Source organism: Wolffia australiana, chromosome 12 (genome assembly GCF_029677425.1).
Source record: "Wolffia australiana isolate 7733 chromosome 12, ASM2967742v1".
Classification (NCBI taxonomy): Eukaryota; Viridiplantae; Streptophyta; class Magnoliopsida; order Alismatales; family Araceae; genus Wolffia; species Wolffia australiana.
Genome location: NC_135846.1, coordinates 3,233,198 through 3,251,804, shown reverse-complemented (window position 1 = coordinate 3,251,804; position 18,607 = coordinate 3,233,198). Strand labels below are relative to the sequence as shown.

General features: G+C 36.5%; 2 protein-coding genes across 4 annotated transcripts; one reads left to right on the top strand and one right to left on the bottom strand.

Annotated features, from left to right (window-relative positions):
* Positions 1-604: 604 nt before the first annotated feature.
* Positions 605-4,833, bottom strand: LOC144710275 (Cox19 family protein (CHCH motif)). The gene is made up of 4 exons (XM_078584001.1): positions 4,674-4,833; positions 3,631-3,704; positions 2,178-2,278; positions 605-826 (listed from the first exon to the last, which is right to left on the bottom strand). The coding sequence occupies exons 1-3, from the start codon at positions 4,777-4,779 to the stop codon at positions 2,231-2,233; spliced, it is 228 nt and encodes a 75-aa protein (XP_078440127.1). The 5' UTR covers positions 4,780-4,833; the 3' UTR covers positions 605-826; positions 2,178-2,230.
* A 6,086-nt stretch (positions 4,834-10,919) lies between these two features.
* On the top strand, positions 10,920-18,378 carry LOC144710177 (putative casein kinase II subunit beta-4). Of its 3 annotated transcripts, none has more exons than XM_078583867.1 (6): positions 10,920-11,131; positions 11,213-11,433; positions 12,846-13,064; positions 15,406-15,515; positions 16,166-16,331; positions 17,446-18,378. In XM_078583867.1, exons 2-6 carry the CDS (start codon positions 11,235-11,237, stop codon positions 17,574-17,576), a joined length of 825 nt encoding a protein of 274 aa, XP_078439993.1. In that variant the 5' UTR covers positions 10,920-11,131; positions 11,213-11,234; the 3' UTR covers positions 17,577-18,378. The 3 variants fall into 3 exon arrangements, with proteins under 3 accessions (XP_078439993.1, XP_078439991.1, XP_078439992.1); XM_078583865.1 differs by having other exon boundaries at positions 10,923-11,131; positions 11,213-11,448; XM_078583866.1 differs by having other exon boundaries at positions 10,923-11,448.
* The last annotated feature ends 229 nt before the right edge of the window (positions 18,379-18,607 follow it).

Genomic DNA, 18,607 nt, shown 5'->3' with positions numbered 1-18,607 from the left:
TTATTAAATGATGGGCTCATAAAACTGCCTATGATTACGAAGAGGAAGATGGCAAAGTGAAGGAGACTAAAGAGAAAAATGGTGGTGACAAAAAAACTATGAGCATTTTTTGGTGATCTTATTATTTATCTTTTGGGATGCCCTTTTCCATTTTGGATTTCAAATATTGATGGGTGGCTATGCTTCTTAAAGGTTGCAACATCTAAGGAATGTTATGTTGGATGATGGTGTGATAATCAAATGGAGCCAATGCTAAGGAAGTAGCATCCAATGGGAGTTTTTTTTTTAAAATGGATTTTAAAGATTACTTTGTAATACTTATTCCTTGAAAGGGAAATCCATGTCATTTTTTTTCTGAATTTGACTTTTCTACTCTAACTAGTCAAGGTTACATGACTCGGACTAGACAAGACTGGACCGGAACCAGACCAAGCTTTAGGTCTGGTTTAATGAAGGATTTCATTAACCAGAATAACTTGCCTAGTTGTCTTCCACTCCACAAGGTCTTAAATAATACTTAATATCTAAATCATCAACACGCCAAAAAAATATTTTTTTGGAATAACTTTTACGCCAAAAAAAAGTTTGGACAAAAATAATGCACTTTCTTTAAAAAAAAAATTTATTCTTTTAGAAACTGATTGTGGTGTTTCAAGGTCTTACCTCCAACTGCCATAGATGGCATCACAGATGTCATCATCTGGTTTTTGTATTCATGTTATTCAATCACAGTATGACACGTGGTAAGTCCAACTATCCAAGGAGGATCCTTCATTATAATATCTCATTTTCACCAAAACATCAGCCATTCATCCTGAAACCACACCTGAAAAGACCAAAATAAACCCATAAAGTATTGGACAACTTTATTCGCTTTTCTAGGATAAAAAACTAGATAAAATATCATTTAAAGAACTTGTCAATACTAGATACCTGTAAATAATTAGGCAAAATATTAGTCAAAATTCCAGTTATGAGGAAAAATATCTAGTGAAGTTTGTAAATTAGCTCTCACCTAGATGAGGAAAATTTATGCTCAAAAGAAGCCAGGAGAATACAAGAAAATCCTCATGAGAATCAGAGGATCAGAATATTTAACACAGAAATAATAATCAACTATGGTTGAGATGATAACATATTGCATATGACATGATCACTCGTCTTAAAATGAACGAATATTCAACATTGTTAACCCTGTGTTATCCTCATCGGGGTAACAGTTCATATCATAAGGTCCTTATATTTGGAAACTTGGACTGTAGATGAAGTATTCACTACTTTGTATGAACTTACTATAGTGATACTCAGGGGATTGCCATTTATTTTATTTTCCTTGGATTATTTTGCATCAACTCAATGACCAAGTATATGGTCATTTAGCCTCTAGTCATTACATTTGTTCTATTATTAAGCGTATTAAGTGTATTAATCGTATACCAAGAATATGATCTCCCTATTTATGCGTACTTAATTTCTTGACAATCTACTTTATACACACAAAAAACTAGTTTGATTTTAATATTGACCATTTCTACCTCTTACAATAGAACAGGTAAAATGGAGAAACTAAACTAGTTTCAAAACCTCTAATAGAATCATAATAGGGTTGAGTGCACTCTTGCTGAAATTGTGTGAATTTAATTTAATTATGAACGATAGTAGATAGTGCACTCCACAATATCTGCCCTGTGTAACTTATTTTCCTAAACAAAATTCCAACAAGAAAAAAACATACAATTTCGGTAAATTAACCAACATGAAAGAGATCGGATAGGGAAATCCATTAAATTACCCCACGCGTATTTAATAATGAAAATATAAACTAAATAATCAGAGGGGATACCAAAATTAACCATCACGACGAAACAGAGAGATTGCAAACATAAGTATGCAAAATGAAAAAATCCCACAAAAAGTTGTTTATGTCATCTGAAAATACTTTTAATCGACGCAAAGAAAAATCCCGACGATTCAAATCAAAAACATGGGCTGATCAAGTTATCTAGCAAAACATTCATATCACAAAAATTCACAGCTAAAAAACTCCTATCGTCTGGTAAATATGCAAAAAGAGAGACGTATTAGTAGCGCTTATATCATCTTAGAAACACCACCAGCAGGAATTCACAAATAGATGAAGAAACATGCGCAAGAAATACTTCAAAAAATCTATATACCTTATTATGGAAATGAAACTTTGATCGTTAATGCGATCTGTCGTAAGCTGTAGTCATTGGAACAGGGATCGGCTTCGATTGCGCTCCAGCCGGGCTTCCCTCTACAGAATCAAATACTTATTAAGTCACAATAAATGGTTGTCTAGCAATAAACCTACCCATGAAAAATTAATTTAAAACACAAGGCAACGCTGATTGACACTTTTGCAACAGATGGACAGTGATTACCAGAAAAGCTTCCTTAAGTAAAAATCAAAAACTTCTTTCTACTAAGAACCTTAATTCAGGTTTTTTTTGGGGGCGGTAGAAGAAGAAAGGCTGAGGGGAGGAGGCAGGGATCATCTGGCAATGAACTGCATAAAGATGCAGTGAAGTAGAGACGATCACGGGGAACGGGGATCGCAAGGGAAGAGAAGGTTCTAAGACATAGAGGAGAAGAGAGATGGCGGGCTTCAACTTCAGCTTCATCAATACTTCTGGCTTGCCCCCATGAAGGAAGGGCTGCACTATTTAAAGTGAAATACAAGCAGAGTGGAAAATGACAGAAATACCCTCAAGGGTAAAATGACAAATATGCCCTAGATATGATGGGATCGTAACAATGTCCCAAAAAGAAGATCGAAATGATTAAGAGAGAGCGCTGATAGGAACCTAGATTTGGGTCAGTATCGAGAAAGGGGTAGATGAGGGGTCAATCTGAGGGATCAGGTTTTCAACAGGGCTAATCAGCCTGGACACAGTGAAGCAGAAATAATCACTTGGGGAGGGAGTTGAGGATGGTTTAGAAGCATCCCAGATCATTGACAGCTATAAGCGCTTGAAGAATAATGGATGATGTTGACGAGGATGATGATTTTTTAACTATAATTTTACTAAGTTGAGGGTTAACATTAATGGATGGCGCCAACTTTAGTGATAATCAGTCATCATCAAGACAAATGAGGGTAAATGACATCAAGGAGTGCCTAACCCAAATCGAAGGGAGGATGCAGACGATGAGGCGGCGAGGTGCCTTACCCATGCAGGGCTTCAAACATCCATTTGACTTTAATAATGGTTTTCTCAAAAGGGATGACTACCCTATTAAAAGGGAAACATGCAAGACTGAAAATACCAAATTTCTGAGTTAAAATGATACAAATACCTAAGAGGGGTTGTGATCCTATCGAATACCACTTGAAACAATGCAGAAAGAGTAGGGATTCTGATCCTTGTTACTCCCTACGTTAAAAAACTCATGTCGTCTAGATGGCGCTATCATTCGATTTTTAACAAAATTATCAGTAATGAACACGTCAAAATTTTCTTCATATCATTCGAGAAACAAATAGCGGGCAGAGTCTCTCTCATCCCCTTGTGGTTGAGAACAACACAAAACACAACAAGAATATTTGAGTAGAAAAACGGCAAGCAGCAGGAAATGTTATGGGGAAAAGAGAAATGTAGTCAATACCTCCTTCTTTTTGCACTCTTTGTAGTCGTCAAATTGTTGTTGACATTTGCTTTTCTCCGAGTTAGTCTCTAGACCTAAAATTTGAAGAATAATTACACAAAGGTGATTATTTTAGGACAAAATTAAGAGGATAAAACGCTAAAATGAATGAAAATACCCAGGAAACTATTAAAGACATAATGAAAGCGAGTAGGTAATCTAGAAATCAAGTATGTACCAGTGGCTGTGAAATGGATTTTCCAATGTATTTAGATTTTCCACAAAATAAAATCAAGCCGACTAGAGAAATAGAAACAAAATCAGACACGTAAACTTTCAAATTCCAACCATGTTTAAACGCCCCACGACTCATTAAATTGCGGTGTCAATCCTGTGAATAAATATGATTGATATTTCATCGAAAATGAAATCAAACATGTTTAAACTCCTCACGACTCATTAAATTGCGGTCTAACAGAGAATCCACGCATAATCCACTAAAAATGATATCATGTGAACAAATATGATTCATATTTCATCAAAAATGAAATCATGTCTATTGATACGATTGCTATGTCACCAAAGAGTAAATCATGTAAACCAATACGATTGATATTCCAAAAAAAAGGGAAATCATATAACGATTGATACTTCACCAAATTAAACGAAATCAAGCAGATTAAAATGAATGATATCTCCCCGAAAAGCCAATCATGTAAACAAATATCGATTTTAATTTTCCACCAGACAGAAACTCATGTCCATTGATATGATTGTTATGTCGCCAAAGAGTAAATCATGCAAACCAATACGATTGATATTCCACCAAAAGGAAATCATATAACGATTGATACTTCACCAAATTAAAGGAAATCAAGCAGATTAAAATGAATGATATCACCCCGAAGAGCCAATCATGTAAACAACTATCGATTTTAATATTCAACAAGAAAAAAAATCACGAATATAAACATGATTGATAATTCACCAAAAATGAAATCATGTGACTACATATGATTGATATTTCTCCGAAAAACATAAGAATTTCACCGGAGATTGCTCACATTTAAGAGAAGCGGAGTACTGAGAAAAACACTGAGAATCTGAAAGCTTGGACGCGTTTGGGTATGGCGGAGAGTACGCAGACTGCGACGAGGAAGACGACGCCATTCTCTCTCTCTCTCTCTTCTTTGTCTCTCTCTATATCTCTCTCTATCTCTCTCTCTCTTGTTTCTGTATTTATAGGGAGAACCTGATGAAGCGCTCTCTCTCTCTCTATACATCTCAACCGTCCAAAACCAGATGAAGGGCTCAGATAAATCTCCCTTTAAAACTATAAATATCCTGGAGGATATTTCTCTCATATTTCGTGTATTATCTGTTTTTTAGATTCCTCAGGTCTGTCTTAATTTTTATAATATTAGTTATTTAAAAAAATATTGGGCTTTTGAAGATGTAACCTAGGATGATTATTTTGTTTTTAAATTTTTTCTTTACTTTGAATCCGATAGAGCAAAATAAAATATTTGATTTATTGAGACCAAAATACCAGTTTGATTTTTGTAGATTTGGTCTTCAAACTTTTCTTACTCTTCTTTAGATGTAAACTATGGTATTTATTCTCTAGAGTCCTCAAGTCTGTCTTAACTTATATAAGATTAGTTATTTTAATTTTTTTCTTGGGCTTCCAAAGATGTAATCCAGTGTGATCATTTTGTATTAATATTATTTTCAAATCTATAGACCAGAATAAATCATTTGATTTCTTGATTTTTAGCGACTAGCTATTCAAACTTGTCTTACTCTTTTTTAGATGTAACCTTGGGTATTTATTTTCTATACAATTTTTTCATTTTATTTGATAATGTGGAATAAATCATTTGATTTATTGAGAGTACTAGTGTTTTATTTTTTAGATTTGATGTGACTTAATCTTCTTTAGATGTGACGCGTGGTATTTTTTTCAAGACAATTTTTTTATTTTTAAGCTCTTGGATCTTTTTGGCACACTGGTATTGAGACACGCTGATGTCATTTAATATACACTATTTTTATATAAATAGAACAAATGTTATTGGGAATCTAGTTTGCAAAAAAAAATTCCTATACTCATAGGAATTTCAGAAATACTGTTGACTCTTCGATGAAATATTCAATTGTCAAGTAGGTTACAGGAATAATCTCCATACATGATTAAATCAATTTATGTGATGTTGGTAGAAAATATGTAAAGACTAATCTTCATTGAGATAGGTGATTTCAAGGCTGATTAGAACCCAATTCACATCGAGACTGAAATATGATCAAAGACAATAGAAAATCATTAAGCTGAACTCAAATCAAATAGAGCTTAAAAGTCAAACCCAATTAGAAATGAAAAAAAATATTGAGCCCATCATAAGTCAAACTGTGTAAGAACGTTGGGGTATATTCAGGCACAAGGTAAATGCTTATAAGGTTCAAAAATAATATCAATTTTCAAATTTAAAGCCGAATGAAAATACACTAAATGTGAATTCAAGAACAGAAGATATAATTCAATCACTTTGGAAGCGACACTCAAAGTCATTCACTAGAGTTAAATATGATCTTTCCCTGCTGTACAAGTGCATTTTTTGGCTTCATGTGTCATTGAGATACCATATTCTTCCACAGCTGGTGTTTCAAAGGCTTCTGTATGTAGACCAAGCTTGTGTATATAATCAGCAAATGTAGTGATCTTGAGTGGCTTATGTGGGATCATATCCAATGTCACTGGTTGAGCTAGATTTTATAAAACAACAATGAAAGGGAAGTATTTATCATTGTAAATAATTTCATAATAGTTCTAGGGTTTAAAAGTCTATCCGTCTGATCCTTGTCCTATGCATATTTCCCTTCACTTCTTATAAAAAAATACAGCAGTGCTTAATTGACAATTCAGGTGACTATAAAAAATTCAAAAATAATGCCTTTTCTAGGTATATGATGATTACAGTTACTGTTATCCTAGAAAAATCAATATAAATAAGATTCATATTTGGTTGATTATGATACTGTGAATTTGATTGATTGGTAAAAGAAACAACATATCGTTGTCAAATGCTGGTAAATTTTATCATTATTTATTATCCCCAAACTTATTGTAACTTGGTTTCATTTATTAAACTCAGAATTCCAATAGATACTAATATTCTATTATTTTAAATGATTTATTCAAATTTCAGGACTTACATTGATAGGCTCATTCTATTGCGTCTCCACTCATTCATGCCGATGTAAATCAAAAGAAATCTCAAACCGTAGAGGATAAATATGATATAGGTCATCTCCAAAAGCTTGTGAAAACACAGTCTTGATATAATCCAAATATTACTGTCCTCGTGATCTCAAGAATAATTCACACTTGCATAGTTTATTTCTTATTGTTGTGTTACAATGTGAAAATGAATTTGTAAAAAAAAGTATACATGGCTAATTTGATAGTGTTATCATTTTATGAAAAAAAATTAATATCTTTTTGGTCGTTTGGTTAATCTACAAAACCAATTTAATTCTTCCGCGATTGGTATGGAAATCAAATTGGTTATGTTTACATGAATTTAATTAGTCTACTTATTTGTGAACACGTGTGTTATCAAGATTTAAAATATTTTCAGAAATAAATATGTATAATATACACATTAAGTGACTAAAAAAATTAACATTTACTGAGCATAAAAGTTAACTTCTGAAATAATTAACCTGAAGTTACCAAAATATATCAGGAAAAATACAAGAAGGACGTTCAGGTAGTTCGTCACAGTTTTGTAATAGTAAGTTTGCTGCAAGAATAAGAATAGTACAGACCAAGTAAAGGAAATAAGTAAACTGAATGCACTAAAATACATCAGAAAAAAATCAGACAAGAACGATGTTCATGTAACTCATTATTTTCTGGTGAAAGTAGATAACTTGCGTAGACAAAAATAATATGAACTGAATAGAATAAATAATTGAACCGAGTATACCAAAAGATATCAGAAAAAAATTAAGATAAGAGGGGTGGTCTGGTAATCCATTGCTATCTTGTGAATGTAGTTAAGTTAAAAATATAAGAACAATACGGACACAATAAAATAAATGAATAAATTGTATCTACCAAATGATATCATAAAAAACCCAGACAAGATGGATGTTTAGATAATCTATCATTGTCTCATGAAAGTATATTAATTACAGCTATCAAGAAAATATGCATTAAATCAAAGAAATAGGTAAACAAAAACTACGGAAAGATAACGAAAAAAATGTAGAGAAAAAGTTTGCTCAGATAATCTATCACTATATTGTGGAAGTAGGCTAATTAAAGCTATTAATAACAATATACACCGAATAAAATAAATGTATATAGTGAATCTACCAAAAGGTATAAACAACTTAGACAATAAGGGTGCTCAGATAATTTATCACTATCTTGTGAAAGTATATTAATTAAAAATATCAAGAACAATCTGCAAGGAATAAAATAAATAAGTAAACTGAATCTAACAAAATCTATAAAAAATAGACTAGAAGATTGGTCAGATAATCTTTCATTAGACATGGTCGTTCTGTTTGGATTTCCGAACAGAATAATGTTGAAAACGAACAGAACTTCGCATAAACGGCTGTGCGGTTCTCATTGTGTGATTTTTTTAAAGGATTTTTTTTTAAAAAAAATTTACTCTCGTTCTCTTTCTTAGAGTCCCAGTCTCCCTCCCTCGTTCTCGTTCTCAGAGTCCCAGACTCCCAGTCTCGTTCTCGTCCTCAGAGTCCCAGCCTCTTCCAGAGTAATAGTCTCCCTCATACTCTCGCTCTCTCCATCTCTCTCGAGTCTCGACGACGGCCCGTACACACCGTAATCCCGTCTCTCTCCCGTCTCTTCTATCCTCTCTATTCTCTGCTCTCACTCCATCACGGGGAGAATCACCGAGCTTGAAATCATCGGACTTTCTCCCAACCGATTTGGCAGCTCTACTCCGAACTCGCATCTCTAGCGCCGGATTCGGGCGAGGGTCAAAGTGGAGGCGGAAATAGGATTCGGGATTTGGTACGTTTTTTTTTTTTGAAGTATTTTTAGGTCTGTATCTTTCTTTGATTCTCTTTTCTTTCTTTCTAATTCTCTTATGCTATCTTGTTCGCTTCTAACTATCTGATTCTCTCTAACTTTCTCTCTGATTTTCTCTCTATAACTCTCTTATTCTCTCATTTTCTCTCTGTAATTCTGTCTGTCTCTCTCTAATTCCCTGTTTATCTCTTTCTCTCCCTCAACGTCTAAATCTCCCATCTCTATATCTGATTCTCTTCCTATTTTTCTCTTTGCCTCCCTTGCTAATTATCTGCTTCTCTGTTTGTTGCTCTATAATTTTCTCCTTCCCTCTCTTCCTCTCATTCTCCAAATTTCTCTTTTTCGGTCTCTCCCTAATTCTCTGATTTTTTCTTGTTCTATGTCTAATTATCTCTTTCTCTCGCCCTCTCACTAATTCACTATCTCTAAAGTCCCTACCGACAAGAGCAGACGACTCGGCCATTGCAAGATCAGGCAAGTCATCCTGATAATGCAGACTACCGGGATCTTCCGGCAAAAGATCAGGGATATCTGGATCATACTCGTGATCTGCATCAAAGTGCTCATCACCTACAATAGACCATAATTTTAGCGCATGTTCGAATGATCCTATATCTAGATAAATTGTACAACTAGCATTTTCTTCCTACGACGATGAGATGACGTGAACGTATGAATGCACATGCTATGAATTTTGAAATATGTGATTCATGCGAACGAATGCGGAAACGAAAAAAAAAGTTAATCAAAGGTGCTAAGCACAGAGGTTAACATGATCGGCTCTGAATACAATATGATGTAACACAACATGCGCTAAGATTGAACGGCTAGTGTTACACCAGAGGGAGGGGCCGATAATCGGATATGCAAATGTTACTGGATGATGTATGCTTAGCAAAAGTAATGTAAATATACGTCAGAAGCCGCGGACCCAGGGCGTAAGACTAGGGAAACGACACGAGGGTATTAGGGTAGCCAACATGCTCCCAATGATCCGACGGACCAGCTCGAAGATTGAAGGGGTGGGGGACAATCACTCTCCGCAAGTGTCCATGACCGTCATCGAGAGCGACACGAATCCGACACAAGGAACAAAATTCCCTATCTCATGATTCAGTGGCTAAACCTACAGCGCTAAAATTCTCGGCATGGGAGCAAGCGAGGACGACATTGAAGAATGTAATAATACTAGAAAGAAAGCGGAAGAATGGTGTGATCTACAGGCTAGGGCCTGGATGCTTGTGGCAACACGAGTTCTTGTCTGATGTTGGGGTTGTAGAGGCCCGATAAAGCAGCAGCAACAACAGCTTCAATAGTCAAGCCGGAAGATAGGTCTCCTTGTAGAAGGATGGGAACCCCAGAGAGAGAAGACAACTCAAATTTCATCAAAGGAATTCCAAATGGTCCTTTGGGCATACCTTCCTTTATATAAGGTAGGGAGGATTGCCCTAGTGGGCCAAATTAAGCGAAACATCCCAAGTGACGAGGGCATTTCATAATGGTCCGAATAAAACCAAAACAGAAAAAAAACATGGGGACCCCAAAACACGAGGGCCCTCCATAAAATCCATAAAGATAACACGCAGAAGATAAACAAACTCTGGAGACCTATCATCGAGCTTGATACTTGAAGCTTGGATTCTTCATGTTGACTTGGGCTCCACGGCGCAGCTACTGACGAACTCGGGCTTGGTCTTCCAGATGGTCCTCCATCAAGATATCCAAAAAAAGTTAGACAAGAAGGTTGTTCAGATAATCTATCACTATCTCGTGAAGGTATATTGATTACAACTATCAAGAACAATATGCACACAATAAAATAAACAAGTAAACTTAATCTCCAAAAAGATATCCAAAAAAATTAGGCAAGAAGGGCGCTCAGATAATTTATCACTATAAAGTAAAAGTATATTACTTACAACTATCAAGAACAATATGCACATAATAAAATAAACAAGTAAACTGAATCTCCCAAAAGATATCAAAAAAAGTAGGCAAGAAGGGCGCTCACATAATTTATCACTATATTGTAAACGTAGATTAATTACAACTATTAATAACAGTATACACAGCAGAACAAACAGTGAAAACTTCCATTAATGTTATTTACTTTGTTGCCCCTGTTCTTGCTCCAAAAAAACCGTTTGAAGGGTATTCAGATAATTTATTATTATATCGTGAAACTCGATTAGTTACAAATATAAGAAGGATATACAGCAAATAAACCGTAAAAAATCTCTGCTACGTTGTTTACTTGTTTATCCTCATCTTCTCAATTCTTCTCGAAATTGAACCTCCAGATTTCCGTTTAATTCCAAGTTTTCACCGATTTCCGACTTCAGATTTTATCAAAATCATCATCCGGAGGCGCGGAGGAGAAGCGGATCGATCTATGGCATGTATTTTGGCGAGCGATTATGCGCTGCTTGTCTGCTTTGGGAGCTCTGGAACTAGGTTTTTGTTTCATTGTTGAAAATCCCAACAAATTACCGGTTTTTCCGTTTGTAATCGGTTGCAAGTCTTTGATTTTGAAAGATTGAGGAAAGGGTAAGAAGGTATGTACAGCTACCGAGGAGGGATGTCGAGAGAACAATCTGGGTTCCTCGGCCGGAAGACGATTAACGATTCTCTTGACAAGCATTTGGAGAAGTTGTCGCCGCCTGCATCGAAAAGGATGAATGGGAATGAAGGGGATAGGCTGGTCGTGCCGTCCACCTCTGCTGGCTTGTTCCCAGAACTCAAATCGCAGTCAAAGAGCAAGTTCTCTGATGGTTGGATTTTATTTTCTGCTCCTTCTACATATTGCAGAATTAAAGAGAATGAGAACAGAGTTTGAGAGGTCAAATTTTCACATTACTGCTTAGCCGAAAGAGATTTCTCAAAGTAAATGATAACTTTTGCAAGTTTTTCGATGATTGGATTTTATTTCCTGCTCCTTCTACATATTGCAGAATTAAAGAGAATGAGAAAAAAGTTTAGATGACAAAGATCTTTCATCTCGAGGAAATTTTTTTCATATTACTGCTTAGCCAAAGAGATTTCTCAAAGTAAATGATAACTTTTGCTAGTTTTTCGATGCTTGGATTTTATTTCCTGCGTATTCTACGTATTGTAGAATTAAAGAAACTGAGAACAGAGTTGAGAGGTCATAATTTCATATTACTGTTAAGCCGAAAGAAATCTCTCAAAGTAAATGTTAATATTTGCAAGTTTTTCGATGGCTGGATTTTATTTCCTGCTCCGTCTACATATTGCAGAATTAAAGAGAATGAGAAAAGAGTTTAGAGGACAAAGATTTTCATCTCGAGGAAAAAAAATTCATATTACTGCTTAGCCAAAAGAGATTTCTCAAAGTAAATGATAACTTTTGCAAGTTCTCCGATGGTTGGATTTTATTTCCTGCTTATTCTACGTATTGTAGAATTAAAGAGACTGAGAACAGAGTTGAGAGGTCATAATTTCATATTACTGTTAAGCCAAAAGAAATCTCTCAAAGTAAATGTTAATATTTGCAAGTTTTTCGATGGTTGGATTTTATTTCCTGCTCCGCCTACATATTGCAGAATTAAATAGAATGAGAAAAGAGTTTAGAGGACAAAGATTTTTCATCTCGAAGAAAAAAATTTCATATTACAGCTAAGCCAAAAGAGATTTCTCAAAGTAAATGATAACTTTTGCAAGTTCTCCGATGGTTGGATTTAATTTTCTGCTTCTTCTACATATTGCGGAATTAAAGAGAATGTGTACAGAGTTGAGTGGTCAAAGATATTGCCATCTCGAGGGAAAATATTTCTCACTACTGCCTCGTTCATGAGTCTTTTTGAGAAATTAGATTTCTCAATGGAAATAATGACTTTGAAGATATATGAAGAAAGTCTACAGAAGGAAATATCGGATCTTCAATCCTTTTTTGACCCAAAAAGAAATGGTTCTTCACATTTCTGTTTATTTTAATTCTCTCAAAAAAATCTGTGTTTACTTTAAGTAAAATAGTTGATTATTTATCTCGATGGACCAAACATTAGTCAGTTTTATTCCTCGTAGAATTTTGCCCCTTCTCTATTTACATTTTTCCATTGATTTTCAATCATTTTTCGTATATATAACTTTAAGATTTAATAAGGTGTTGAACTCCTCCATAAAACTTATTTATTTTTACATGTTGCAGATGAATCAGATACTGATAGCGACGAATCTGAACTGAGCGGCTCTGATGGTGAAGATACGTCTTGGATATCATGGTTTTGCAACTTGAGGGGGAATGAGTTTTTCTGTGAAGTGGACGACGAATATATCCAGGATGACTTCAATCTCTGTGGTTTAAGTAGCCAAGTCCCGTATTATGACTACGCTCTAGACTTGATTCTTGATGTGGAATCTTCCCAAAGTGAGTTCTGCCCTTCAATATTATATTTTGCTGTTGTTGTTTATCCATGTTGGAAGTAGGGATCTTTGTGTAATTTTCCTATCCTTGCATACGGGTATGAAGCCTCTAGTGCAATTGAGTCTGTTTTGTAGAGTTCTTTACTTCTCTACATCCGCCTGACTGCCAGTACTTCCTACTGCCACACTGCTCTCTTATCCTGTCTTGCTTCCCATTTTTACTTATTTATGCATGTTTGAGGCGAGGACTTTCGTGTAATTTTCCAATAAGAACCTCCCAAGAATGTATTGGAATAATGAAGCATGCAAGGGATTCGAAAATAAGGAAGGTGTTGGGGAATAGGGCTATAAATAAAGGTTCCATCCTTTTTCTTCAAAAAGAAATAAATAAATAAAGGGGCCATCCTCTTCAAGAGGCTGCTCATTAAAGTTGCCGGAGCGATTGGCCAGCTCAGGGAGATCCTCTCAGCTGGACAACCTAAGCTGATCCGACTTGCTCTAGTCCTTAATCTTCTACCTCTCCTCTATATCTACTTCGTCGTCCAAAACTATTGTTTCTTCTTCTCGTTTGTGATCAATCGATCAAGCTTGTTTCCTTCCACTCAGAATTGGAGTTTCATCATTTTCTGTACCCTATATTAGGTAGGAAAATTTTAGTTCACTTAATCTTCTACCTCTCTGATACAATACTATCACGAAAGTGTATCGATTGAAGAACAGTACGCACCTCCACTGGTTTGACGGCAATTCCTGACGAAAATCCACCTCCAACGAAGCTCAAGATCTGGATCTCCGTCGCTCCTTTCTCAGCCTGGTCAAATGCAACGCGGAGCCTGTAGGGAGAGAGGTCTAACCGAATCTTGGTCCACTTTGAAAGTGTCCTTATTTGAGGACCCCCCTTCCCCTTATATCCTCCTTTTCCTTCCCGCCTTTATTCACTAGTGGGCTATTATTTCACCCCTCTTCCTTAATGGGCCTGATTTAGCCCTTTTTATTCTAGGTCGTCATGTGCCGATCCACATGACTTTCCTCTATCTCCTCTATGCAGTAGACTTTGGGTCAGCCCTTGGCTGACCCCCACTGTATCCCTTGTTGACCATCATCTCCTTAGTTAGGTTCTCATTTAACTGTTTCTTCCTTTGTCTTCTCTTGTACGAGATGTACAGTACCTTATCACTCTCCTATATAATTGGGTCTGTTTTGTGGAGTTGCCTACTTCTCAACATCTGCCTAACTGCTGGGCTGTGGAGCAGGGTTCCTCCTGGCACCCTCCTCTCTCATCTTCCCTCTCTTCCCTGTTGTTGCTTATTTTTGCTTGTTGGAATTTGGGACTTCCGTTTGATTTTCGTATATGTATATGAAGATAGGAAACCCCTAATGTAATTCAGTCTTTCATCTCTCCTCTAGTCTTTCAATTAAGGCGGGCTCTTTCATTTCCTGCCTTCCCTCTCCCTCTATTTCGCGAATTGCTTCTAGCTGTCATTAGTTTCTCTAGTCTCCTCAGTTTTGCTCTTTAGGAAATCTTTCTTTTCTCTTCTCATCAAGCTATTTCTTATGATTCCAGAGACAAGGCAAAAATACTTTGAACGGTAGTTATGAGTTTAAAATTGCAATATTGTATCTGCTCTTTAGACATACCAACTGAAGTTGCTGTGTTTATTTAACCCTGAAGGAACCTTATTCCTTTATTTGCATTTCTCGGAACTCAGAACCTTTATTATTCATTATTGTAATTTATTTCTTATCACTGACATCCCTATCTTGAAAGAAGTTACTGAATTGGTTTGACCTGTCTGACGACTGTTTGCTACCTATAGATTCTTCATTCTCTCCGTGCCACGATTTCTGTAGTTTTTTCTTTCCATGGTTTTGCCATTCTACTTTACATCTCTTCAAAGAGGAGTTTTGGCGTTTTCTAAGAGTAGTTTGAGACTAATCAAGGGTAAATTAAAAAAAAGTCGTTTTTATTCTGAATACCTATCTCTAGCTTTTAAGTGTCGGTTGACCATTTTTTTTAATATTGCCTTGTTGCTCGTGAGTTAAATTAGGACTGCCCGTGCCCTAATTGGATATGAATACGATAAACCTAATTGTAAGCATCGGTGAATACATAGGTGATTTAAAAATTCTTCCCATGCATTGTGTTGACAACCTATCGGTTGCATTTTCTAAGCGGAGTTTTTGGCAGTTTATATTTTTTATTCTGTGTGCATGTGTCCCACTTTTAAATTTCAGTTGACATATTTTTCTATTGTTTTCTAGCTTGCAAATTAAATTTTGACTGCGTGTAAACTAATTGGTATGATTGCCGTGAATATGATTTTTTAAAATTGGTAAATGAACAGGTGATTCATTTACTGGGGAACAGAATGAACTGATAGAGTCAGCTGCGGAAATGCTCTATGGCATGATCCATGTCCGCTACATATTAACTAGCAAGGGAATGACAGCAATGGTGAGTTGGCATCATATAATCGGCGTTTGAAGTGTATTATTGAGAGTAGGTTTTTGCCACGTTCCGACGACATTGATGTGTGACAGTGATGTTGGTTGATGGTTTGCCGATGATTTTGACATTGACATTGTTGTCTTAGTCTATTGCCCGTACTTTTCAGTCAACTTCATTCTCATCGTCAACTAGGCCGGTTGACGTTAATGATGGCACGATGTCAATGGCGTTGATCCTTTTTAAGTTGAAACTTTCCAAGTTGATGACTGGTGTTGACAAACCATGACAATTGTCTGTGATACCATCATCATCAACAAAACCTCGTCAATGTCATCGTCATTGTCAACTATCTTAAATTCATCAACATTATCATCGTCATCATCATCCCAATGAGGGGCAATGATGAATTTCAGGTTGGTTAATATCATGATGTTGATGAGGTTATTGTTGATGGTTGGCCTTGACTTCATTGGATGTCGTCCGTGAATGGTGGCCTTGTCAACGTCATCGTCATCATCAGTCCCCCAAAAATTCATCATTGACCCGCAACATCATTATCAAGGTTAATGCGCGTCTATGACATTGACAAGTGCTGACCTATATGAGAGGTTAGTGTATATATATATATTTTAATTTGATTATTTCTCCTTCTGCAGTTAGAAAAGTACAAGTGCTACGATTTCGGGAGGTGCCCAAGAATCTACTGTTGTGGGCAACCGTGTCTTCCTGTCGGTCAATCGGATATTCCTAGATCTAGCACCGTAAAGATCTACTGTCCTAAATGCGAGGATATTTACTACCCAAGATCAAAATATCAAGGCAGTATCCTTCCGAATTAATATCTTTTCTGATCATGCTTCATCTTTTCATCCAAATGCACAACTCCAAATTTTTTGTCAAGGGTATTTTACTCATTTGTTTGTAGATTGGTTCTCAAGTCCCTTCCCTTAGGCTAGGTGCCAGTTGGGGCCCAGACTATCCCTTCCGTCAGGTTGTCTTATCAGTGGAAGACACACTTGGCATATCATTAGTCATTTCTCTCTCTCTCTCTCTCTCTCTCTCTCTCTCTCTCTCCCTCCCTCTCTTTCTCATACCTTACAGCTCAGCCCATTGGCCCTCCTTTTTGGCAGTTTGACCTGTTTATCTATTTTGTTATACGCTGCCTTTCGACTTTTAGCTATCTTCCATGTGCAATTTTCACATCTGTCGGTGCTGCACTAAGTGATGTGCTCCCCCTATCTCTCTCTCTCTCTATATATATCTGTATATATCTCTCTCTACCCGATATCTACGTGTCTCAGAAGAGGGAGAGTTGAGACACATTTGGCTTATTGCTAGCCATTTCTACTTATCTCTCTCTCTCTCTATTTCTCTCTCCTTACAGCTCAGCTCATAGGTCCTCTTTTTTGTTGCATGTTTTGCCATGATTCATTTTTAATGTCCTGCCTTTCGACATTCAGGCATTATTGTGCTTTCAGTTTCACATCCTTTAGTTCAATATTTAGCATCACTTTCGTTGTCTTCTCTTCCCATCTCTATCTCTCTCTCTTACTCTCTTGCGTGTTTTTTATACATCTGCAAACTAGTAAACGTCTCGTATATGTTACAACGGTCATGTGCACGCTTGTTTAAATCATATAGATCTCTCCGTCTTAGGACAGTCGTTGATGATTAACCATATATATATATATATATAGATCTTCCTTACAATTTCTCATAATCTCTCTACACACATGGAAGCTAGTACATGTGTCCTCTCTCATTCTGTGTTCATAGTGAAGAGAGCTTATACCTCTCTTCATCTCTTCTAGTGATTGTCAACGGGGCAAACATGGGGGATTTTATAGAAACATTGATTAACCAACAAAAATTGATGTCAGAAAATGATTTTGTTTCTTGTTGCCTGTTAAAAAATTTCTTTGACTATGAGCATCAGACGTTGACGGTGCTTACTTTGGCACCACCTTCCCGCATCTGTTCCTGATGACCAATGGGCATCTCAAGCCTCAAAAGCCCGTCCAAAGCTACGTTCCCAGGGTCTTTGGCTTCAAGCTCCACAGGCCATGACTCTCTCTCTCTCACTATCTCTTTCTCACCCTCATTCTCAACCTCATTCTCTCTCTCTCTCTCTCTCTCTTCCTCTCTCTGTCTCACCCTTCCTCTCCCTCTTCTTTCTCAGCTTTATTCTCTCTCTCTCTCTCTCACACACACAGAGTTCTCTCTCTGTCTCTCTTTCTCACTCTCTCCCCCTCCCCTCTCTTTTTCTCACTCTCTCTCTCTCTCCCCCCTATTTTTTTCACCCTCATTCTCACTCACTCTGACCCACTCTCTCTCTCCCTCTCTCTTTTTCACCCTCCTTCTCACTCAGACCCACTCTCTCTCCCCCTCTCCCTCTCTTTCTCACCCTCATTCTCACTCTCTCGCTCTCTCTTTCTCACCTTCATTCTCCCTCTATCTCTCTCTCTCTCTCTTTCACCCTCATCCTCACACAATCTTTCTCTCTCCCTCCTCTCTCTTTCTCACTCTTACTCTCGCTCACTCTCTCCTCTCCTCTCTCTTTTTCGCCCTCATCCTCTCTCTCTCTTTCTCTCTCTTTGTTTCGTTCTCTCTCTACCAGTTTTTTTTATGATTTCAGCCTATTTTAGAAATTCACTGCTGCTGTGTAGTGTTATCTTTGGGCCTCCAGAAAGAGAATCTCTGTGAAGGCATTGTGATCTTCATTTCTGAGTATATGACTGGGCATAATTGCCAACCTTGGATGAAAAGCCATTGCTCTATTCATATTTCATTTTGTTTATGATTGCAATTATGTAAAATCTTACAGCAAAGCAAAGAGCTTTTTTTACAGCTCAGTTAGTTTATTTGACAATATTTGTGTCTTAGAATCCAGCAAATATTTATTGTGTTCTCCAATCAACTTTAAGGTGTTTAAGTAATGTTTCTTCTGCTGGTGTCTAAGTTCCAGTGGAAGAGTTGAGAAAAATAGATATGTAGTGTTAGTGTTTTAGAGCTTTAATTTAGGATAAATGGCCGATGCTTTGGACTCTGCATTCTGGGTTTTTTGATTAATATTGTTTGGAAACATCATTCTATAACAT

Excerpts from the sequence above, each read along its gene's own strand:
- LOC144710275 (XM_078584001.1), bottom strand. The coding sequence starts at position 4,779 with ATGGCGTCGTCTTCCTCGTCGCAGTCTGCGTACTCTCCGCCATACCCA. Across the intron at positions 3,705-4,673 it reads GTACTCCGCTTCTCTTAAAT|GTCTAGAGACTAACTCGGAG; the intron begins GTGAGCAATCTC and ends TTCAAATTTTAG. Across the intron at positions 2,279-3,630 it reads AAGAGTGCAAAAAGAAGGAG|AGGGAAGCCCGGCTGGAGCG; the intron begins GTATTGACTACA and ends TTGATTCTGTAG.
- LOC144710177 (XM_078583865.1), top strand. The coding sequence starts at position 11,235 with ATGTACAGCTACCGAGGAGGGATGTCGAGAGAACAATCTGGGTTCCTC. Across the intron at positions 13,065-15,405 it reads TGATGTGGAATCTTCCCAAA|GTGATTCATTTACTGGGGAA; the intron begins GTGAGTTCTGCC and ends GTAAATGAACAG. Across the intron at positions 16,332-17,445 it reads AAGATCAAAATATCAAGGCA|ACGTTGACGGTGCTTACTTT; the intron begins GTATCCTTCCGA and ends TATGAGCATCAG.